General features: G+C 36.1%; 1 protein-coding gene across 2 annotated transcripts in view; it reads right to left on the bottom strand.

Annotated features, from left to right (window-relative positions):
• Positions 1 to 21,935, bottom strand: part of LOC121424965 (tudor domain-containing protein 1-like) — a 48,822-nt gene that overhangs the window by 19,148 nt on the left and 7,739 nt on the right. The window contains exons 2-6 of one of the 2 annotated variants that reach the window (XM_041620863.1): positions 17,036 to 17,152; positions 15,860 to 15,929; positions 9,613 to 9,695; positions 2,673 to 2,786; positions 1,570 to 2,261 (exon numbers count right to left, since the gene is read on the bottom strand). In XM_041620863.1, the coding sequence (XP_041476797.1) occupies positions 1,570 to 2,261; positions 2,673 to 2,786; positions 9,613 to 9,695; positions 15,860 to 15,929; positions 17,036 to 17,124 (1,048 nt within the window). In that variant the 5' untranslated portion in view covers positions 17,125 to 17,152. Of the gene's footprint in view, positions 1 to 1,569; positions 2,262 to 2,672; positions 2,787 to 9,612; positions 9,696 to 15,859; positions 15,930 to 17,035; positions 17,155 to 21,935 lie in introns of both variants that reach the window. The other variant, XM_041620864.1, reaches the window with a different exon arrangement.

Below are 21,935 nucleotides of genomic sequence, written 5' to 3' on the forward strand. Positions count from 1 at the left end.
AAATAAACTAGATTTCCAATTTATTCTACATGCAAACCAACACAACAAGACTATGTGATGGTACATTGGAAATGACATTGGTTTGAACGATAGGAGTTAGTTTCACTGATGTGAAATATAAGATTGACAAATAAAGACAGAAATGGGTGAAAGTTGTTTAAGGTCAAGTGCACCCCAGAAAAATGTTGATTTGAAAATCAATAGAGAAAAATAAAACTAGCATAACGCTGAAAATTTCATCAAATTCAGATGTAATAAAAGAAACTTATGACAGTTTAAAGTTTTGCTTATTTAAAAAAAAAAACAGTGATATGCATAACTCAGTGATATGCAAATGGAATGGTTGATGATGTCCCTCACTCACTATTTCTTATTGTTTGAATTATACAATATTTCATTTTTTACAGATTCAACAATCAACAATAAGGACAAACTTGAATACTAATTCCACATGTTCAGGGAGGAATAATTTGTTTCACTTGATAATGAGAAAATTAAAATATTTCATTTTTCATATAAAAATACTAAAAGAAATAGTGAGTGAATGTCGTCATCAGTCCCCTCATTTGCATACTGACCAGGATGTGAATATAACTGTTTTGTGAAATTAAGCAAAACGTTAAAATGTCATAACTTTCTCATTTTACATCCGATTTTGATTAAAGTTTTAAAGAGAAATGCCAGTAGTTGCAGTAAACACTGATTTCATGAGAAAGTCTGTAAAACAAGGCTTTATTGTCAGTATATCATCGCGGATCTAGATCTGGTACAGTTACATAAACTGAACTTTGTGAAATCTTGAAATCTACGCTGAAAGATGTTCACGCCGAAAATCACCAACACAGATAAGCGCACGTGGGACAATGTATAATCATTACTTTGAATGTCGGGCCCGACGCTTGACCCGAATCCTGTGCTTATTTGCCGATTTCTCAGCAATTACACAATATCTTCCAGAAACCTTTGGCACATGTTTTATTTATACAAACGGACACTTTGGTGGTCATTTCATTGGATTCTGTACAAACTCATTTTGATATCCTTACCAAAACTGGCATTTACCTTGAAGTGTCATGTTTGTTGGATTTTTCTTGTTTTATTCAAATCAACTTTTTTGTTGGAGTGGACTTGTCCTTTAAGCAAGATTTAATTGAAACAAGAAGTTAAAAATTTGGTCTGACAGAGGAAACATTTTGGAAGATTAAAAATGTAGAATTCACAAATATCAACAGATGAGCCACATTTAAAATGAAAGAACTGTACCACCACAAGACTCAATAAAAGAAATAAAGTAGCTAAGGTAATAAAAAAAAAAGATTTTATGAATATGTAAACTTCTTAATTCGATTGGCAAGAAACACTGTTCATAAAAAACTCTTGATTAATTGATTCTGAAATAAAAAAAAAATTATGAAACAGATGCCCAGTCTTATAAAAAGCAAGTGGGTGTAAAACACAAAGACATACTCTAATATTGAAAGATTTTTTTTACTCAAGGTTTGCCATAGGCTAAATGTAACTACAATAACTGTAAAAATGATCACATGTATCAAAAACACAAGAGCATACCTGACTTCCCACATGCTTCACACGGTTTCAAGTCAGATTCTGCCTTCCTTTCTGACGCCCTTCTGGGTGACTTCACCTTTGGTGGACTCTGATTCTGAGCATCCTGATCCTTAGGCATCGGCACTGGTGTTGGCTTCTTCACATCAAGATTTTTGGTCTGTGTCGGACTGGGCTTGCTGAATGCACTTCCTGTAGGGCTTTGGAAGCTCTGGCCCTGACTTCTTTCCGCTGGAGACCTCCCCCTTGTAGGGAGACTGTTGACCTGCCTCTGGTTTGCGTCATCATCTGACCGATGAATCCTGGTTCCAGGACCATTGTAAGGCAGATTACTGGACCTGCCATTGGCTGGGGATGTTACATCACGAGATACTCTGGAACCAGCCTCTTGCTTTCCGCCGCCTTGGTTTTGACCTTGGCTATGGTTCTGCTGCATGTGAGTCATCAGGGCCATTAGCAGTCGTTGACATTCCTCACAACCTGCAGTCACCATGCTGCTCATTGGAGAGGTCTGTTGGGCAGGGGACCTGTTGCTCTGGGGAGCCTCATCATCCACACCCTTTGCGAAGCCATTGACAGGGATACCATTGTTCATGCTGGATGGTGCTGAATGGGATTGAGGTCTCATCGTCTCCCGCGCATCACCACCAGGACTTGGCCTGAAAGGTGGCCTACCACCATCTCTGTTAAAATGCCTAAAAAGGATCAGAAACAGCAATGAATGCATCAATCAATCACAGCAACATCTGTATATTAAGACACCTTCATGGTTAGCAGTGGTTATGGGTGATGAATGAAAATATTCAGATTGATACTTCAAAAACATAAATCATTGAACATTTCACCTGAGAAAACGGCCGACACTCTATTTTAAAAATGACTAGTAATAAAGCAATTCTTCAAGTACTGATATCCACTATCAAAGTGCTTGATGTACAGTATGGCATGATTCTAGATGACTAAAGTAATTAGAAATTCCAATTTTTATTAATTTAACCTTGACAACATTTGAGTTCGCAGGAACTCCAAAACTACCATGCAACCTGCCTCAACTATGATTAAATATAATTTTAGAACAGAGTTCACTCTGATAAATATCAACTTACTCGGATGGACCCTCTCTTGCCACGGCTACTTTGATGCATGTATCTTTAATTCGATGACCGTCAAGTTTCCTTATAGCATTCTCTACTTCCTTTGGCGTACCTACATTAACAAACCTACAAGAGAAAAGAAAATGGAAATGGAGAGAAAAAGCAATGCAGTTTAAAATCTGTTCTTATGCTTTAATGCACCTTGCCCTTTAAACTTTGACCTCATGAATGTCCATGGCACACTGAGGAGTATATCAAAATTCATTTCATGATAAAGATTAATAATATTTTCATGTAAATTTTTTTTCATTAAGTATGCAGCACTTATACATTGTATTAAGCACTTTATAAATGTTGCACATTATTATTATTATCATTATTCACTAACTTAAAACAAATGGAAAGAATGAGAATCACACGAATCAATATTTACTCTAAGACCAGCTTGCCAGTAACAAGCAATTGAGAATCCAGTGAGCTGTCCATTCCAAGTCCTAAATATTGCAACACAAAACTGTATTAATCTTTTTAAAAGTACAAAATTCCTCAGCTGCCTCCTGGTTTACTTGGATGCCCCAAAATAGACGAGAATGCAAATAAGCTATTTCAATATCCAACATGAAACACAAAAATGATAACGAATCATTAGTATATTCCAAATAAAAGGCAGTCTGAGGACTGTAACGTTTTGATACAAATACAAAAGAGGAATGCTTAGAATGTACATGAACCTGGGAAAAGACATTGAGCAAGATAAATGGTGAATCATGGGTATATTGTGCAATACACCAATGAGGGGAATCCCCATTAAAGACTTCCCTTCTGGTTACCATGCTTTTCCTGCTGCCTGGCAACAGATTCTATTTCCTCTCTTCCCAATCATTTAAAAAAAAGAAACCTAAATAGACGGTATCCATGTATTGGCAAAATACTTTGCTCTAATTTGTTATTCAACAGAATTTCAGATATCATATCAGATAATAATTGCAAAATATAACAAAGAATGTAGAAGCAAGCATTTTACATTTGTTTGGTACATAACATTTTTCTTGGAAAGACTGCTGATACCCTCATTCAAAACGCTACATCAGTGAATTTTGATAAGGAATCACCTACTCAAGATTTCTCACCAGATCCTATTGAAGAGAACAATACATTGAGACAACCCTATTGTAACACGCAATTTTCAATGTGGTACGTCATTTGATCAACAGTTAGCAGCAGAGATGCCAACTTTTGGAAATCAGAATTAGGGAGGATTTTCAACCGTTACAAAATTATGTGCACATAGCGCACATCTCGAGCGCAGAGCGCTCGACCCTTGCGGCTGGAAGCTCTGGGTTTCTAGATGCTCTCTGGTGCAATCTGACCGTTATAATGGAGCATTTCACATGTTTTAAAAAAAACATTGTTCCCACTTTGTTAACATAGAAATTTAAGAAAAATATGCATTTTTACATGTAAACAAGTGGAATGGCTCTGGCCGTCTCACCTGCATCACACGGTTCAATATAGCAGCAGTGCTGACTTTGAATACTACTCTAACTCGCACAAGATGTTCAGTGATACATGGTTACTCATATGTCCACTTTTTATGAACTAGACCAATAAACTTACAGAGATATGATGGTTATTCAACAAAAAACCCCAACATGGCCAAAGTTCATTGACCTTACATGACCTTTGACCTTGACCATGTGACCTGAAACTCGAACAAGATGTTCAGTGATACTTGATTACTCTTATGTACAAGTTTCATGAATCAGATCCATAAACTTTCAAAGTTATGATGGTAATTCAACAGATACACCCAATTCGGCCAAAGTTCATTGACCTTTGACCTTGGTCATGTGACCTGAAACGCGCACAGGATGTTCAGTGATACTTGATTACTCTAATGTCCAAGTTTAATGAACTAAACCAATAAACTTTCAAAGTTATGATGGTAATTCAACAGATACCCCCGATTCGGCCAAAGTTCATTGACCCTAAATGACCTTTGACCTTAATCATGAGACCTGAAACTTGCACAAAATTTTCAGTGATGCTTGGTTACTATTATGTCCAAGTTTCATGAATCAGATCCATAAACTTTCAAAGTTATGATGGGAATTCAACAGATATCCCCAATTCGGCCAAAGTTCATTGACCCTAAATGACCTTTGACCTTGGTCATGTGACGTGAAACTCATGCAGGATGTTCAGTGATACTTGATTAACCTTATGTCCAAGTTTCATGAAATAGGTCCATATACTTTCTAAGTTATGATGACATTTCAAAAACTTAACCTCATGGTTAAGATTTCGATGTTGATTCCTCCAACATGGTCTAAGTTCATTGACCCTAAATGACCTTTGACCTTGGTCATGTGACATGAAACTCTAATAGGATGTTCAGTAATACTTGATTAACCTTATGGCCAAGTTTTATTAACTAGGTCCATATACTTTCTAAGTTATGACGTCATTTCAAAAACTTAACCTCAGGTTAAGATTTGATGTTGACGCCGCCGTCGCCGACGCCGCCGTCGCCGTCGGAAAAGCGGCACCTATAGTCTCACTTTGCTTCGCAGGTGAGACAAAAAAATGAGGGGACAATAGAAGAAAAATACCTGTTCAACAATAATAATGAGGAATTATTAATAATCCAGTAAAGAAAAGCTCAGCGCGGGTAACATCTTCCTCCTCGCTGGTCCCTTGCTTGGTGAAGTCTATAGGGTACTAGCTGGAGCTCGAAGATATCTTCTTTGCAATGTCCGTATTCCTTATGTGTTTCCGAATATCATCACGACCTCCGTGCTCAACTGAAATGTCCACGCTGCAAATTGTGCAAAATGCATGGTAAATTCCTCTTTCCAACTTCTGAATACACGGGTACTGGAGTCTGTATTCATTCTTATACTTCTGAGACCATTTCTTCGTCTTCTTTTGTTGATTTTCCGCCATTTCGTGTCAATATCAACCCATCGATACGCCGAAATCACACACCGATATTCCACCGCACGACTCGACAAATCCAGCGGCCGCGAGCGCACACGCCTCGCGAAGCTAGCCGGGCCTACCGGCCTGGTGCACAATTAGACTGTGGGATGGTCGCTAAAATTGTGACTTTCCGTGGGGCGGCAAATACAACCACGGTTCTTGGACATGAAAATATGTAAAATATTATGAGTGAATACATGCACAATGTTGCCATCGGTAAATTTTGCTCCTGACCTCAAAATTAAAATAATAATATGCAAAATCGTACCATTGACTCGACTGGAAATTCCGCCATTCACCCCGTGTGTTAAGGACTTCCGTGAACGCGCGCAAGCGTGCACAATGCATGTAACCTCGTTCGCGTTTTATTTTTTTTTATTCGCTGTACATGATATACGTTATAATACAGAATGTACGATGGCGGATAAGATGTCGTCGTCTTCGTCGTGTTTTGACAGCGAAAATGACGATTTATCACTAGCAAATATATGCTACATGCACGTCTTACCCAAGGAAAGAGGGCCAGTAAATTCCTTTCAAGTAAGGAGCTACAACAAATTTAAGCCTTTGCTGCATTCGTTGATGTAGACTACCTGGGACTTCAGAATAAAAATAGCTATTCGTGCAGCAGAGAAGTTTGCGATTGACTTGCATGCAGCCCGGCCCCGGGAGACCAGCCCGACGTCCGACCAGCATTTCAGCAAGATCCGAATGGATCAAAATAAATATAGATGTTCGATGTAGGCCTACCGCGCTTACATCTTGCCCAGAGCCAGGTCAAATATCGTTCGTATATCACCAGCATTGAGCAATCAAGCGATCGAAGGTAATTTGTTTTCACTTTGTGCTCTTGCATTTCACTCTTTGCAAAAGTGAAGCGGTGCAAACTTTGATGATTTTTGTATAGGTCTACATCTAGATTTCTTAATTGAGTCGATGAATAATGTGACTCATGAGTCATGACTTACTTCGTCTTCTATTTATAGGCTTGTAAATGTGGCGGTGAAGTATGTCATGACATGAGTCACATTATGTATCGATTCAATTAAGAAATCTAGACCTATACAAAAATCATCAAAGCTTGTACTGCTTCACTTTTGCAGAGAATGAAATGCAAAAGCACAAAGTGAAACAATTTTGGCATGGACAAAGATCGCTATAACAAGGATCACCATCTCAAAATCATCCTCTGTATCTTTTTCACCTTCGATAGCTTGATTGCTGGAATGCTGGTGATACGAACGATGTTTGACCTGGCTCTGAGCAAGATGTAACGCGTTACATCTATACGTTAGTTTGATCCATTCGGATCTTGCTGCAATGCTGGTCGGGCTGGGCAGGAGCGTAACGGGTCGGTGGCCATGCAGGACCGGGGCAAGAGCAAAAAAATCTCCGGTCTTATCAGGGGCAGATCTATGATTTTCCAAAAGGGGGCTAATTTTTCAGAGGAAAGTTTCGACCAGCCCCCCCCCCCCCAAAAAAAAGTTTTTCAACCAATTGACAAGCAAAAAAAAATAAAAATAAAGGTTTTCACCCACAAATGAAGTATATTTCGTACACGAAAAAAGGGTCTTCAATTTCAAAAGAGGGGGCACACCTTTGTTTTAATGGCATATTTACATTACAAATTTTAGTATTTTGCTTCTCAAAAGGGGGGGGGGGGCAGGCAATGGCGTCATGAGGCAACATTTTGAGGGGCGATATGGTGTATCGGGTAAAAAAAAACAATGCTAGTGAGCAAAAATTATACATTTTTATTACAAAAATCCAATTTCAGATTTTTGACATAATATTAAAGAAGATAACATATTTTTCACCCTTCTCTCTTTCCTTTTTCTTAATGGCATATTTACATTACAAATTTTAGTATTTTGCTTCTCAAAGGGGGGGGGGGCAGGCAATGGCGTCATGAGGCAACATTTTGAGGGGCGATATGGTGTATCGGGTAAAAAAAACAATGCGAGTGAGCAAAAAATTATACATTTTTATTACAAAAATCCAATTTCAGATTTTTGACATAATATTAAAGAAGATAACATATTTTTCACCCTTCTCTCTTTCCTTTTTCTTGGTCTGTACGCCACGGTAAACAAGATTTTGTTTATGATTTTGCATGCTTATTTTTGAAAAAATAAAATCACCTTTTCATGACAATCTATCTGTTCTTTCTTTCCTTTTCCAGTTCCTCTTTTTCCCCTTTCCCTTTCATTCTCCCCCTTTTCTTTTTTCCCCTTTCATTCTCCCCCTTTTCTTTTTTCCCCTTTAAGTTCGCCAGGGGAGATAGCTTGCCCCCCCCCTGCACTGTTAAGCCACTGCTCCCTGGGATGGGCCGGGTTGCATGCAAGTCAATCGCAAACTTCTCTGCTGCACGAATAGCTATTTTTATTCTGAAGTCCCAGGTAGTCTACATCAACAAATGCAGCAAAGGCTTAAATTTGTTCTAGCTCTTTACTTGAAAGGAATTTACTGGCCCTCTTTCCTTGGGTAAGACGTGCATGTAGCATATATTTGCTAGTGATAAATCGTCATTTTCGCTGTCAAAACACGACGAAGACGACGACATCTTATCCGCCATCGTATATTCTGTATATGATGTATATCATGTACAGCGAATAAAAAAAACAAAACGCGAACGAGGTTACATGCATTGTGCACGCTTGCGCGCGTTCACGGAAGTCCTTAACACACACGGGGTGAATGGCGGAATTTCCAGTCGAATCAATGGTACGATTTTGCATATTATTTCAATTTTGAGGTCAGGAGCAGAATTTACTGATGGCAACATTGTGCATGTATTCACTCATAATATTTTACATACATGTATTATCATGTCCAAGAACCGTGGTTGTATTTGCCGCCCCACGGAAATGAAAAACTAGAGACATTTTCCTTGTCCATCCCACAGTCTAAATGGACTCCCGTTGGGCATATCACATTGACCAGCTTTTCGCTACTCCTTATTGTCTGCCTTTCACACAGAATTTAGTAGCAGCGAACGTAATGTAGTTACTACATGCTAAAGTTAGCAGATGATACATGTACTTTCATCAATCCAATTTGATCAATGCCAAAAAATCGTAATTTCGGGAGGATAAGGATGGTAATCGTAAGGGCGGGAGTTGGGATGAATTTTCGGGAGCCTCCCGATGAAATCGGGAGGGTTGGCATCTCTGTAGCAGATTATCGTAGCAAACAAAAACAACAATATGAGTCGACAAGTCGCCCTGCACCCCATCAACAAAAGGTGAATTCTTCTCGCAACATTGATGTCTTGTTGATAGGGGACTCTATGTTAAAGAAAATTGATCCATCTTAACTATCCCAGTGATTAAATGTGTCTTTTAAATCCTTTCCTGGAGCAAAAATTCAGGATGTACCGGAGAAAGTCATCCAGCTCTTGATTCCCTGCTACTACATGTACATGTAAGTGCAACTTTTATGGGGTTTGGACATGCATGGTCACATATTCATTCCAAAGGGGGAAGATTCAAAGGGCAATATTATATGCTTTTCACACTGCACCATTTTCCTTAAGTCCGAGAAATTAGTGGGGCTAAGGGTGGAGGGGGGTCTTAGCCCACTTCCTTTTTAACACTACGTTTTAGCAAAGTGGGCTAGCACTGTAAATAGTACTGTACTATCAGGCTCTGCAAAAAACCGGTTAGCTGGCTTATTGTGGTGCTAGCACGAATGCGGTGCTAAGAGATGCAGTGTGAAACAAATCTGGGCTAAGGGAAAGTGGGGCTAAGCATTAGCCAATCACCTAAGTCAAAACTGCATGTTAATCGCACTCTGTATGGTAACATCATCAATATTCATGAGCTGTGTGATAGCCCAGGGTTAAGGCTTTAACCCCGGCTAAGCAAATAGCATGGGGTTAAGGAAGACAGCGTGAATCCAAACAAAGGAAGTATGGGGTTAAGGAAATGCAGTGTGAAAGGCATATTATTGAACAAATACTATTACTCACCCATAAGTATAAGGTTTGTCAGAAGGTTTCACGAAACAGTCTGTCACTGTGGCTACAGAGGAAAATAAGTTTTCCAGCCCTTTCTGCAAATGACAAAACAAGGAGAGAATATGACACATTTTCTATCAAAGGTGAAACCAAAACCTTGTGAAATTAGACTATTAAAATGTAGATATGTTACGTTAAAAAATTTACAACAGAGATAAATATAGAAAAAAAATTAACCTAGAGGTTTTTTCAACGTTCTCGCCAGTGTAGAACACACGCGTCGCATGCGACACACGCAAATTCCACAAGCTCCTGGTGCGTCACGCGCAAAAAGTGAGCGACACGGGCAAAAAGAAAATTATAAAAAGTGAGGGAAAATCATCAAAAATAATTGTTGCATCATTCATCATCAATCCTCAAAAATATAGAATGTTTCAGAATCATTTCGGCAACAGACAAACTACGATCTTATCACTTGACCGGATAATATCCATGCATAGACACTCACTGGCGCATTTCCAATTCCAGCCGGCTAGCCAGCCACCCAGCCACGCTAGCTTTGCCAGCCCGCTGGCGCGGGTAGCTAGCTGAGCCAGAGCCGGACCTGCACGCAATGTTTGGAACTGAATTGTCCGCGATGCGACGTAACTTTTCATTTTTACATGATACCGTATTCTGGTAACTTTCAAGTAATTTTGATTTTAAAATGAATTGTTCCATATAATTTTCCTGGTAATTACTTGCTAAGTATATTCTTAACGTTCATTCTCAATTTCTGCTGTCATATAACCACGAAATAATTGTTGAAATTCTTGGATGTATGAACTGTAATAGGCTTGGCCGGCCAGCGACATGCGTATGGCAAGCTATTTTAACATTTTCTGATATCAAAAATTATTAGATTTATTGATATCAAGAATCAATTTCTTGAATTCATTTCTTGATATCATAAAACGATTTCTTGATATCAAGAAATTAATTCTTGATACCAAAAAACATTTATTTTTATATCAAGAATTAATTTCTAACTTGATATCGAGAATTCATTACTGATTAATCATCAGAATGATTTTTTTTCAATAAATTGACGATCGAATTCAGAAATGAATTCTTGATATCAAAGATTCATTTCTTGTGATATCAAGAATTCATTTCTTGATATAAAAAAATAATTTCTGGATATCAAGAATTCATTTCTTTAAAAAAATCAGATTGATTTTTTGCAATACATTGACGCTCGAAATCAGAAATGAAAATGAATTCTTGATATCAAGAATTGATTCCTGAATAAATATCAGAATGATTTTCTTGATATCGAGAATTCATTTCTTGATATCAAGAATTAATTTCTTGATATCAAGAATTAATTTCTGAATAAAAATCAGAAATATTTCTTGCAATATATTGATGCACGAAATCAGAAATGAAAATGAAGACCTTGATATCAAGAATTAATTTCTTGATATCAATAATTCATTTGTGAATAAAAATCAGAATGATTTCTTGCAATATATTGATGCATGCACAAAATCAGAAATGAAAATGAAGATCTTGATATCAAGAATTAATTTCTTGATATCAAGAATTTCTGATTGAAAATTAGAATGATTTCTTGCAATACATTGACCCTCGAAATCAGAAATGAATTCTTAATATTAAGAAATCAATACTTGACATCAAGAAATTAATTCTTGATATTAGAAAATATGAATGAATGTTAAAACGGTTTGCGATATGGATGATTTTGTGAAAGGAAAAAAGCGAGATCCCGGGAGCGAGATGTTAATGTTATTTGTATGACAGCTAATTGCTGGATTCACCATTTATTTTTCATTCTTTCATCTAAAACAGACTATAATTTCTTGTATTGTTTTTCACATGTGTGTACAGTTCTATTGATTGATGTTCTGGGGGGGGGTGGCGTGAGATCGATGTTTAGATATTTTTAATCGATATGTCATGCCAACTCCCCCGCCCCTAGATCCTGCATCGTACAGATCAGAAATATGCCTTTAGAAGACTTTGCAACATCTCTCTAAAGGGAATTTGAATTGCAAAATGATGAAAATGGTCAACACATTTTCGAAGTCTCAACCTGAAAAAAAATAAAGCATGGTAAAAATGAATAAGTGATTTTGTATATTTCCAATATTTCCCAACTGAAAATTAACTTACTGAAAACGTGATACGTAGGTGTCATTTTCAAGTGACCAAACATTAAAGCGGGAGTTCACCCTGACAAAAAGTTTATTGTAAACATAGCAGAACTTAAACATAATGATAAGCATTGATGAAAGTTTTACGAAAATCCATCAAAGACTTTATAAGTTATTAGAATTTGTATAATTTTTTTTTATTTGTATAGTCGCTGATTGAAAAAAAATCAATGAAATGTCCGTCACCACCCAAAGCAATCGCTCTCATGGCTCATGTTTTAAAATGACCTCAGTGGCTGCCCAAATGATACCCAAGAGAAACGATTTTCATCTCATGTTTACCTAATTTAATGGTTCAGCAAATCTTGGCAGATTATCTAAATTTGTTGTCGAGTGTCCTGATGACAGATCTATCCCAGCTGCTTCACCCAAGGTATTACGCAATGTACCTTATATGACGAAGGAGGTATCACTTGCTTTGGCTGTAGCTTCATTTTTTTTATTTCTTAAAGAGTTCATAGCAAAAGCCTAAAGGTATATAAAATATATTTTAACTCGTTAGGACCTCAAAATTTTTTAAAACATTCCTAATGGATCGTTCATTAATCTGACATTTTTGTGACTTCTATTTCGTTTTATTTTCTTTCCTGCGGTTGTCAGAAAAATGCGTGATTTATATTTATTTTTGGAGAACGGAAGTCCGTACCGAAAGGTATATTAAATATATTTTAATTCATCAACACATCAAAACAATGTTAAAACATGTCCTGATAGATCGTTCATTAATCTAAAATGTTTGTGACTTTTGTTCTTTTATTTTCATTTCCGCTGTTGTCAGAAAATTGCGTGCTTTATATTTCTTCTCGGAGAACGGGAGTCTGTAACGAAATGTATATCAAATATATTTTAAATCATTAACACCTTAAAATAATGTTAAAACATGTCCTAAGATAGATCGTTCATTAATCTTAGATGTTTGTGACTTCTGTTCTTTTATTTTCATATCCGCTGTTGTCAGAATAAATGTGTGAATTTTATTTCTGAGAGAGTTCAAAGCGAAAGGTATATAAAATATATTTAAACTCGTTAGGACCTCAAAACAATTTTAAAAAACATACCTTATCGATCGTTAATTAATCTGAGATTTTTGTGACTTCTATTTTGTTTTATTTTCCTTCCCGCGGTTGTCAGAAAAATGCGTGATTTATATTTATTTTTGGAAAACGGGAGTACATAACAAAAGGCATATCAAATATATTTCAACTCAAACACCTCAAAACAATGTTCAAACATGTCCTGATAGATGCGTGATTTATATTTCCTTTCGGGGAACGGGAGTTCGTACTGAAAGATATAATGAATATATTCTGATTCATCAACACCTCAAAACAATGTTAAAACATGTCCTGAGATAGATCGTTCATTAATCTTAGATGTTTGTGACTTCTGTTCTTTTATTTTCATTTCCGCTGTTGTCAGAATAAATGTGTGAATTTTATTTCTGAGAGAGTTCAAAGCGAAAGGTATATAAAATATATTTAAACTCGTTAGGACCTCAAACAATTTTAAAAAACATACCTTATCGATCGTTCATTAATCTGAGATTTTTGTGACTTCTATTTTGTTTTATTTTCCTTCCCGCGGTTGTCAGAAAAATGGTGACTTATATTTATTTTTGGAAAACGGGAGTACATAACAAAAGGCATATCAAATATATTTCAACTCAAACACCTCAAAACAATGTTAAAACATGTCCTGATAGATCGTTCATTAATCTTAGATGTTTGTGACTTCTGTTCTTTTATTTTCATTTCCGCTGTTGTCAGAATAAATGTGTGAATTTTATTTCTGAGAGAGTTCAAAGCGAAAGGTATACAAAATATATTTAAACTCGTTAGGACCTCAAAACAATTTTAAAACATACCTAATCGATCGTTGAGATGTTTGTGACTTCTATCTTGTCTTATTTTCTTTCCCGCGGTTGACAGAAAATTGCGTGTTTTATATTTCTTCTCGGAGAACGGGAGTCCATACCGAAAGGTATATCAGATATATTTTAAATCATTAACACCTTAAAACAATGTTAAAACATGTCCTGAGATAGATCGTTCAATAATCTTAGATGTTTGTGACTTCTGTTCTTTTGTTTTCATTTCCGCTGTTGTCAGAATAAATGTATGAATTTATTTCTGAGAGAGTTCAAAGCGAAAGTATATAAAATATATTTAAACTCGTTAGGACCTCAAAACAATTTTAAAACATACCTAATCGATCGTTGAGATGTTTGTGACTTCTATCTTGTCTTATTTTCTTTCCCGCTGTTGTCAGAAAATTGCGTGTTTTATATTTCTTCTCGGAGAACGGGAGTACATAACAAAAGGCATATCAAATATATTTTAACTCAAACACCTCAAAACAATGTTAAAACATGTCCTGAAAGATGCGTGATTTATATTTCCTTTCGGGGAACGGGAGTCCGTACTGAAAGATATATCAAATATATTTTGATTCATCAACACCTTAAAACAATGTTAAAACATGTCCTGAGATAGATCGTTCATTAATCTTAGATGTTTGTGACTTCTATTCTTTCATTTTCATTTCCGCTGTTGTCAGAATGTGTGAATTTTATTTCTGAGAGTTCAAAACGAAAGGTATATGAAATATATTTTAACTCGTTAGGACCTCAAAACAATTTTACAACATACCTAATCGATCGTTCATTAATCTGAGATGTTTGTGACTTCTAATTTGTCTTATTTTCTTTCCCGCGGTTGTCAGAAAAATGCGTGATTTATATTTATTTTTGGAGAATGGGAGTCCATATATATCGAAAGGCATCTCAAAACAATGTTAAAACATGTTCTGATAGATGCGTTATTTATATTTCCTCTCGGAGAACGGGAGTCCGTACTGAAAGATATATCAAATATATTTTAATTCATTAACACCTCAAAACAATGTTAAAACATGTCCCGATAGATCGTTCATTAAACTTAAATGTTTGTGACTTCTGTTCTTATATTTTCAATTCCGCTGTTGTCAGAATAAATGTGTGATTTTTATTCTTAGAGAGTTCATAGCGAAAGGTATATAAAATATATTTTAACTCGTTAGGACCTCAAAACAATTTTAAAACATTCCTAATAGATCGTTCATTAATCTGAGATATTTGTGACTTCTATTTTGTTTTATTTTTCTTTCCCGCGGTTGTCAGAAAAATGCGTGATTTATATTTACTCATGGAGAACGGGAGTCCGTAACGAAAGGCATATCAAATATATTTCAACTCAAGCACCTCAAAACAATGTTAAAACATGTCCTGATAGATGCGTGATTTATATTTCTTCTCGGAGAACGGGAGTCCATAACGAAAGGTATTGCAAATATATTTTAAGTCAATACAGCTCAATACACTTTAAAACATTTCCAGACAAAAAGACCCATACATTTTTAGATAAACAGCAACTTAACATTTCAACATTTTGCCGATATCAACTCTACATGTAAGTTAGGTATTGGTGTGCGCCGCCGATTAGAACAATATTACAGTGAACTTCGCGGATTGGCAATGAAACTTGACTTTACCGGGATCAAATCATCAAAGCACATGTGAAAATCAAAACATCACGTGTAAAATCGGCCACCACCGAATCGGCGGGTTTGCGACACGCGTAAGAAAAATCCTGGCGAGAACGCTGGGTTTTTTACTTCAAAAGCTCATTCAGTCTGTGTATAATTCTAAAAGTCAGATTGAAACGTTTATTCAGGCTTCACATATCAATGATAAAGATGCATTCCTACATGAATGCCTAAACTCAAATACATGTATGCTTTGTAAGAAATGAGCAGTGATAATGGGCCAATTTTTTATTTGCTGTTTCTCAAATCCTAAGTTTAAAAAAAGATTTTTGGTAAGTACCCCAAAAATCTATATCTAGAAAAAAAGGTACATACTTACACGTACATTGTATTTAGGTGCTATTTTTTTACAATAATTACAATTTGTCTCTCATATTGACAAATTTCAACTCGACAGGTTCATCTCATTACACTTCCTACATAACATACTTTAAAATCCATACAGAAATACTGCCACTCACTGTTGTCATTTCCTTGGGCAAACCATTTACGAACAAACGATGTCTCCTAGGTCCATTGCGGCTTGCCCCACTGAACATGAAATAAAACATTTGGATATCATTACTCTCTTTTCCAAGATTAGATTTATACTGCAGTATCAATGATTCATTCAGGCCTTCATGTAATTTCTTAATGTCAACTCAAAAAGACCAGGGGAGTGTTTCAATGACAGGACTTGTCATACATTTCATCTGACAAGCCCTATTTTATCAAACAGTTTCCAAAGTAATAACACTTTTCAACCCACCGAAACTTCATTTATCAGGGGAGCGTTTCATCAACATTCTGTCCGACCAGTTGTCAGATCTGACAACTTTCCTTGATTTTGATTGGCTGAAAAGCAGAGTTACTATGGTAACTTGGATGAAAGCGGACGTGTCAGGTAAAACGTCTTATATATCCTTTCATGAAATGCTCCCCAGATCTGACAAATTTGTCAGCGACAGAAGGGTATGAAACACTCCCCATATAACCAATCAGCCATATTTAGGCTTGGTCAGTCTAGCTCGGGAATGTGTTTTGGGGTCAGCTTTTCTTTTGTACCCTAGACATCATTCGCCAGAGCCCAGAGGTATGTCGATCATCCCTTGCATGGGAGATTGATTTTGATTGGAGTGTAAGAGCTAGACTGAAGAGGCCTAAGTTGGCTTAAATGGGAGTTTTTGAGATATGATTAATGACATATAATGGGAACCCAGCCTGCATGTACCTGAATAGGTCAGAATCATGGGTGCTAATGGTCGAGCAGGGGAGGGGGGGGGGACACTTCCCCTGAAATTTTGCATCTTCATGTATATCTCCATTTTATGCACATTATATTGACAAAAGATGGGAATTCTTTCAGCCCAAATAGAAAGGTGAGGAAGGAGCAGATGGGTGATAAATATGTGGCCCCTCTCCTATCTGGGGGCCATTTCATAAAGCTGTAAGTTAAGAGCGACTGGTGATCCTTTCTTGTGGTAAAGGGTATACACCAAAATGTTCATTGGTGATGGTTTAGCGTGTAAGGATCACAAGTCGTTCTTAACTTACAGCTTTATGAAACGCCCCCCAGATAGGAGAGGGGCCACATATTAATACATCCAACTACTGTTTATACACAAAATATTCAAACTTTTTCTTAAAATAAGACTTACTTTCCTCTGAGGCCGGAAGCAGGACCCTTATTGTACGAGTTAAAAGAAGGATTTGCATAATCGTCTGCCATGGGGTGCCAGTTATCCATTACAAATGTAGGTTGTATTGGTGTTCCTCTGTAAGAATATCAATAAATTCAGATCAATCATAAAAAGCAAAAAAGGCAAAAATGTACATGTAGCTCTGGGACTACTGGTATGTTCATGTGAACTTGATAAATTGAAAGTAGAATCGTCTCCTCTCATAGTAAGCACTACGAGTTCTAGAAAATCTATAATCATGAGCAATACAAACTGCATCCAGATCTCTAATTTTCTCTTGGTTATAAAAAGGATACTATAATCATAATTGAAAAGACTTTAGGATTGATGATAATCAGACTTTTCATTGAACTGCATGTATTATATAGCTATCAACATTAATTCAAATCTGGACAACCAATGGCAGGGGTCCAGGTGGCGACCAAGCCCCTGCGGGGTTCAGGGGCAGTGCCCCATGTGGGCAGAGGTCCCTGAAGCTCCTGGATTTGAGCAACTTCAATCCTAAATGGAACAGGTTTTTGACATGTATTGCGGACTGGGGGCATAAAACGTTTTATGGAGATTTTCCCCACTTTTTTTCCAACAAAAAATTTCAGAAGGAGGTCTTGATTTTTTTACATTTTGAAACTTGAAAACAAAGGGCTATGGAGTCTTCAATGAAAGGACAATTTGTTTTTCTTCTGATATATACATTTGGGCAAGTCCAAGCAAAATAATTAATGCCTTATTGCCTTCTTGACTGCAGCCACAATCCGGGTAGTGTAGGTTAGGGCTGACAAAAAATTTCTCAAACACAAGGCTTGAGCAACAGAGGGAAATGACAAAACTGATCTCTATGCACATAGAAAAGATACATGTAATAGAACAAAAATGATCCTCATCTTTTCTAATTTGCAAGGTGGACAAATTGCCTCCTCGGAATAATCATGTACCACAGTAACAAAGAATTGCATGCAAATATATACATAATCAGGAACTATATTTTCTTTTATAGCCTGAAGATAAGTAGAGACTATGTCAAGTTAGTACAATATCAAACTGACAATTGAAAAAGTGATTTAAAGAACTTGAAATATGTGCAATATTCTTTAAGAAAAAATTGAAAAAAAAATAATGGCCCTTTCATGTCTTGCCGTCTAACAATACTTGTTGAAAATGAGTGTTCTTTGTTAAGACTTTTTAGGTGCTGCCAAATGGTGCTACAGTATGTTGGACAAGTGCAGCCACCTGACACCACAGACAAATTTGTCCAAGATAGGCAGAAAAGATCTATAATATCATGAAATGGCAGTATGTAAGAGGGCCTTATAAAATCTTTCTTTTTTTTCCAATGAGACAATCTTTCTCTTTTTTCAATAAGACAATCTCAAGTTGAACTTCCATGATCTGCTAAGCCTGATAAAATGATAATAATTTCATACAGCCGAGACTGAAGGATTGTATTTGAAAAAAATGAATATTTTACAATCATCAACACTGGAACAAAAATAAGAAATAAGAAAATGTTCTTGAACCAGTCTTCATGAAATAAAACTTGCAGTAAAGAAAAGGAATAATTTGGCATTCAAATGTCAATATATTAATACTCCAAGTGGATATCATGACAATCTGAATGAAACACAAAAACAAATTTTAATTTGTAATATAAAATACATTATAAAACTAATTTGTATGAGAAAATGTGGCGAATCTGAGAATCATAATCATGATTCCCCGACATAGATAGGACTATTAGCATAAGCAAAGTTGATAAACTTCACCAACAAGAGGTTTGTACAGTGCGTCCCAGAATAAACAAAACCGAGATTTAGCGATCATTTATCATAACTTAATCATAAATAGAATATACAAATGACCTACCAATCCAAAGCTTAGAATCTCCTCTTTCATCTAATATTACTTAGGTTATTTCTTATTCACGCATGAGTGAGCAAAAACAATTTGAAGAAAGGATACCAAAAACTCATTTCGCGGGGGGTATCTGGGTTTTTGAAAAAGAAAACCACATTTCTGAAAAGTTCAATATCTGCTCTTTAATTTGGTATCTCAATTACAGAATTTGGTCAAGAAATAAAAAAGTTCTGGTCATTTGAAATAAGGCTTGTATTTCCATAATTTCATGAGATAAACGTGTTTTCACCGGTTTCCCGCAGAAGCTTTCGCATGGTGAACAAAAGATTTAATGCATGGCTGATCGTCAACAAAACGGAGTGTCGAGTGAGTTAGAAAGCCAGCCTGGAGAACCTCTTCATTTTATGAAATTATTGAAATTAAAGCCTTATTTCAAATGACCAGAACTTTGTTATTTCTTGACCATTTTCTGTAATTGAGGTACCAAATTAAAGAGCAGATATTGAACTTTTCAGAAATGTGGTTTTCTTTTTGAAACCCAGATACCCCCCGCCAAATGAGTTTTTGGTATCCTTTCTTCAAATTGTTTTTGCTCACTCATGCGTGAATAAGAAATAATCTAAGTAATATCAGATGAAAGAGGGGATTCTAAGCTTTAAATTGGTAGGTCATTTGTCTATTTTATTCATGATTAAGTTATGATAAATGATCGCTAAATCTCGGTTTCGTTTTTTCTGGGACGCACTGTATAAGGGATACTCGTCTACATGTAGCTGTTCCAATTCTTCTAGCATTCTCCAGACAATGGGTAACAACCTTACAATGCACATGTTGCTTCCCCTTATTGCACATTCTTATTTCACCAGGTATCTCACAGCCTCAGATCAAGGGAAGGGAGGCGAAATGGACGAACCTAATCCCTTTTTTGGGGGAAGACCTTTATCAAATTTTGTCATATAAAAATATTTACGGGAAAGTGCCTCTGACTTTGGTGAGCTTCGCTTCGACCTATTATTTTTTGCTATTCATAAAATTTTGCCAACCCCCCCCTATTGGAATCTGCCCGCCCAGCTTAGCACATGACTGCAAATCCCATTCATTAATAGAAATTTTAGGGGACTCGTGGAGCTCTCTACAAGTACAATCTAGAGCTGTCCATGTATGCACAGTTCTGCTTAAAGGAAACCAAAACCCAAGAAGAGAAGTAATCTTATTGGTAAAGAGTAAAATAAGAGGAACAATTTTTATAAAGTTTCATTAAAATTGGTTATGAAATAAGCAAGTTATGGGAGCTTGAAAACTCTTGTACTTTCTATGGGCATCCTCAAATTGGCAAACGTGCTTCAAAATGGTTGATTTTGTGGACAACTCTCCATTAGTTTTGTACACAAATTTTCAGATTTTCCTCATTATCTTTCAAATTGCATCTTGCCTCCTGAGCACAACATATGTCATGGGAAAATATAATTCACACTATATATGTCAAGGTCAGGAGATAATGTTAAATATGTAAAATAAAGGGGAAAATCTGAAAATATGTGTACAAAACAAATGGAAAGCTGTCCACAAAATCAGCCATTTTGAAGCACATTTGCCAATTTGAGGATCTACATACAAGTAGTAAGTACAACAAGACTTTTTAATCATCCCAAACTTGCTTATTTCATAACCAATTTTGATGAAACTTTTTTTAAATTGTTCCTCTCATTCTACTCTTTCCAATAAGATTGCTTCTCTTCTTGGGTTTTGGTTTCCTTTAATGGGGGAACAAATCACATACAGTAGGCCCTAACTATCTGCCTCTTGGTTTCAGATACATATATTTGTGCTTTATCAACATGATGACGGTGAAAATAATAAAAAAAGATAGGGCCAGTGACCTTCCGTGATCGGAGAATGGACAGAATTCATGGGAACGGCCTTTTGACACAAGAAGTGGCTTTTCAAACAGAAAATGTATTTGCTCTTAAAAAGCAGTGCATCAAAGTACTGTACATGTAATACATGTGCAAAATTTACAATATTTACCTTAATTTTGACGGACTTTCCATTTCAGCGAAACTCAATTTGGCATGAACCAATGAACGGCTGGCCACGCAATGCATTATGGGGTTAATATGATGAAGTCAGCGACTGATACGTGAATGTATACAGCCATGTACCAATCAGTGATATTATAATCAAACAATGTTTGGTCACTCTTCACTGAAATAAGCGACCTAACATCATTTGAATATAACAGCACTACAGTGTATAAATAAATTGGTACATAAATGCCAATTATTATAATTATAAATCCTCAAATCCAAAATGCCAGTAAGCGAAAATTGTTGACTGCTCAAAACAATGTCCAAACAATGTCCAAAAAGTCCTAAAAATATCAAAATATCTTTCAACCTTAAAATAATGCTATGTGAAAAGTGAGTGTTTTTGTGCTCGTAGATCTCTTTGATTAGAGTGGATTCTTACGCGATGTTAGTAAGGTGCAGATACAAAGTTTGCCCAGCTTATTGTGGCATCGCTATTAAATGCATAATATTTGTATTGATTTAGACTATGTAAAAGGAATTGTCACTTTTCATGTACACAAAGTCCATGGGGAAATGGAATATCCATTTTCAGACATGCTGAAACAGAATTTTAGATTTTCTTAAATGGAAAAGGCCATTTTTTAAAACGGAAAATCACTGTCCCTAAACAAGACAAAGTTTTCTTCAGACATATTATTACAAAATGGAATGATTATTTACTATGTTAAAACGTGCAAAATGTCAATCAATGCTTGAAAAATCTCTAAATTATCAAATTTGTTACTTTTAAGTTAGTAGAAACATTTTGATACTCAGAAAAAAATCATCAAGTGTGTTGAACTTGAAACAAAGTATTTTTTTCCAAAACTGGATTAAGAAAAATAAAATTGTAATAAAATAAAAAATGAAGATACGATTGTTATCAGTTACAATGAATTAGTGATGGAATGTGGGTGCAACGATCCCTACCTCATAAC

Source organism: Lytechinus variegatus, chromosome 12, assembly GCF_018143015.1.
Source record: "Lytechinus variegatus isolate NC3 chromosome 12, Lvar_3.0, whole genome shotgun sequence".
Lineage (NCBI taxonomy): Eukaryota > Metazoa > Echinodermata > Echinoidea > Temnopleuroida > Toxopneustidae > Lytechinus > Lytechinus variegatus.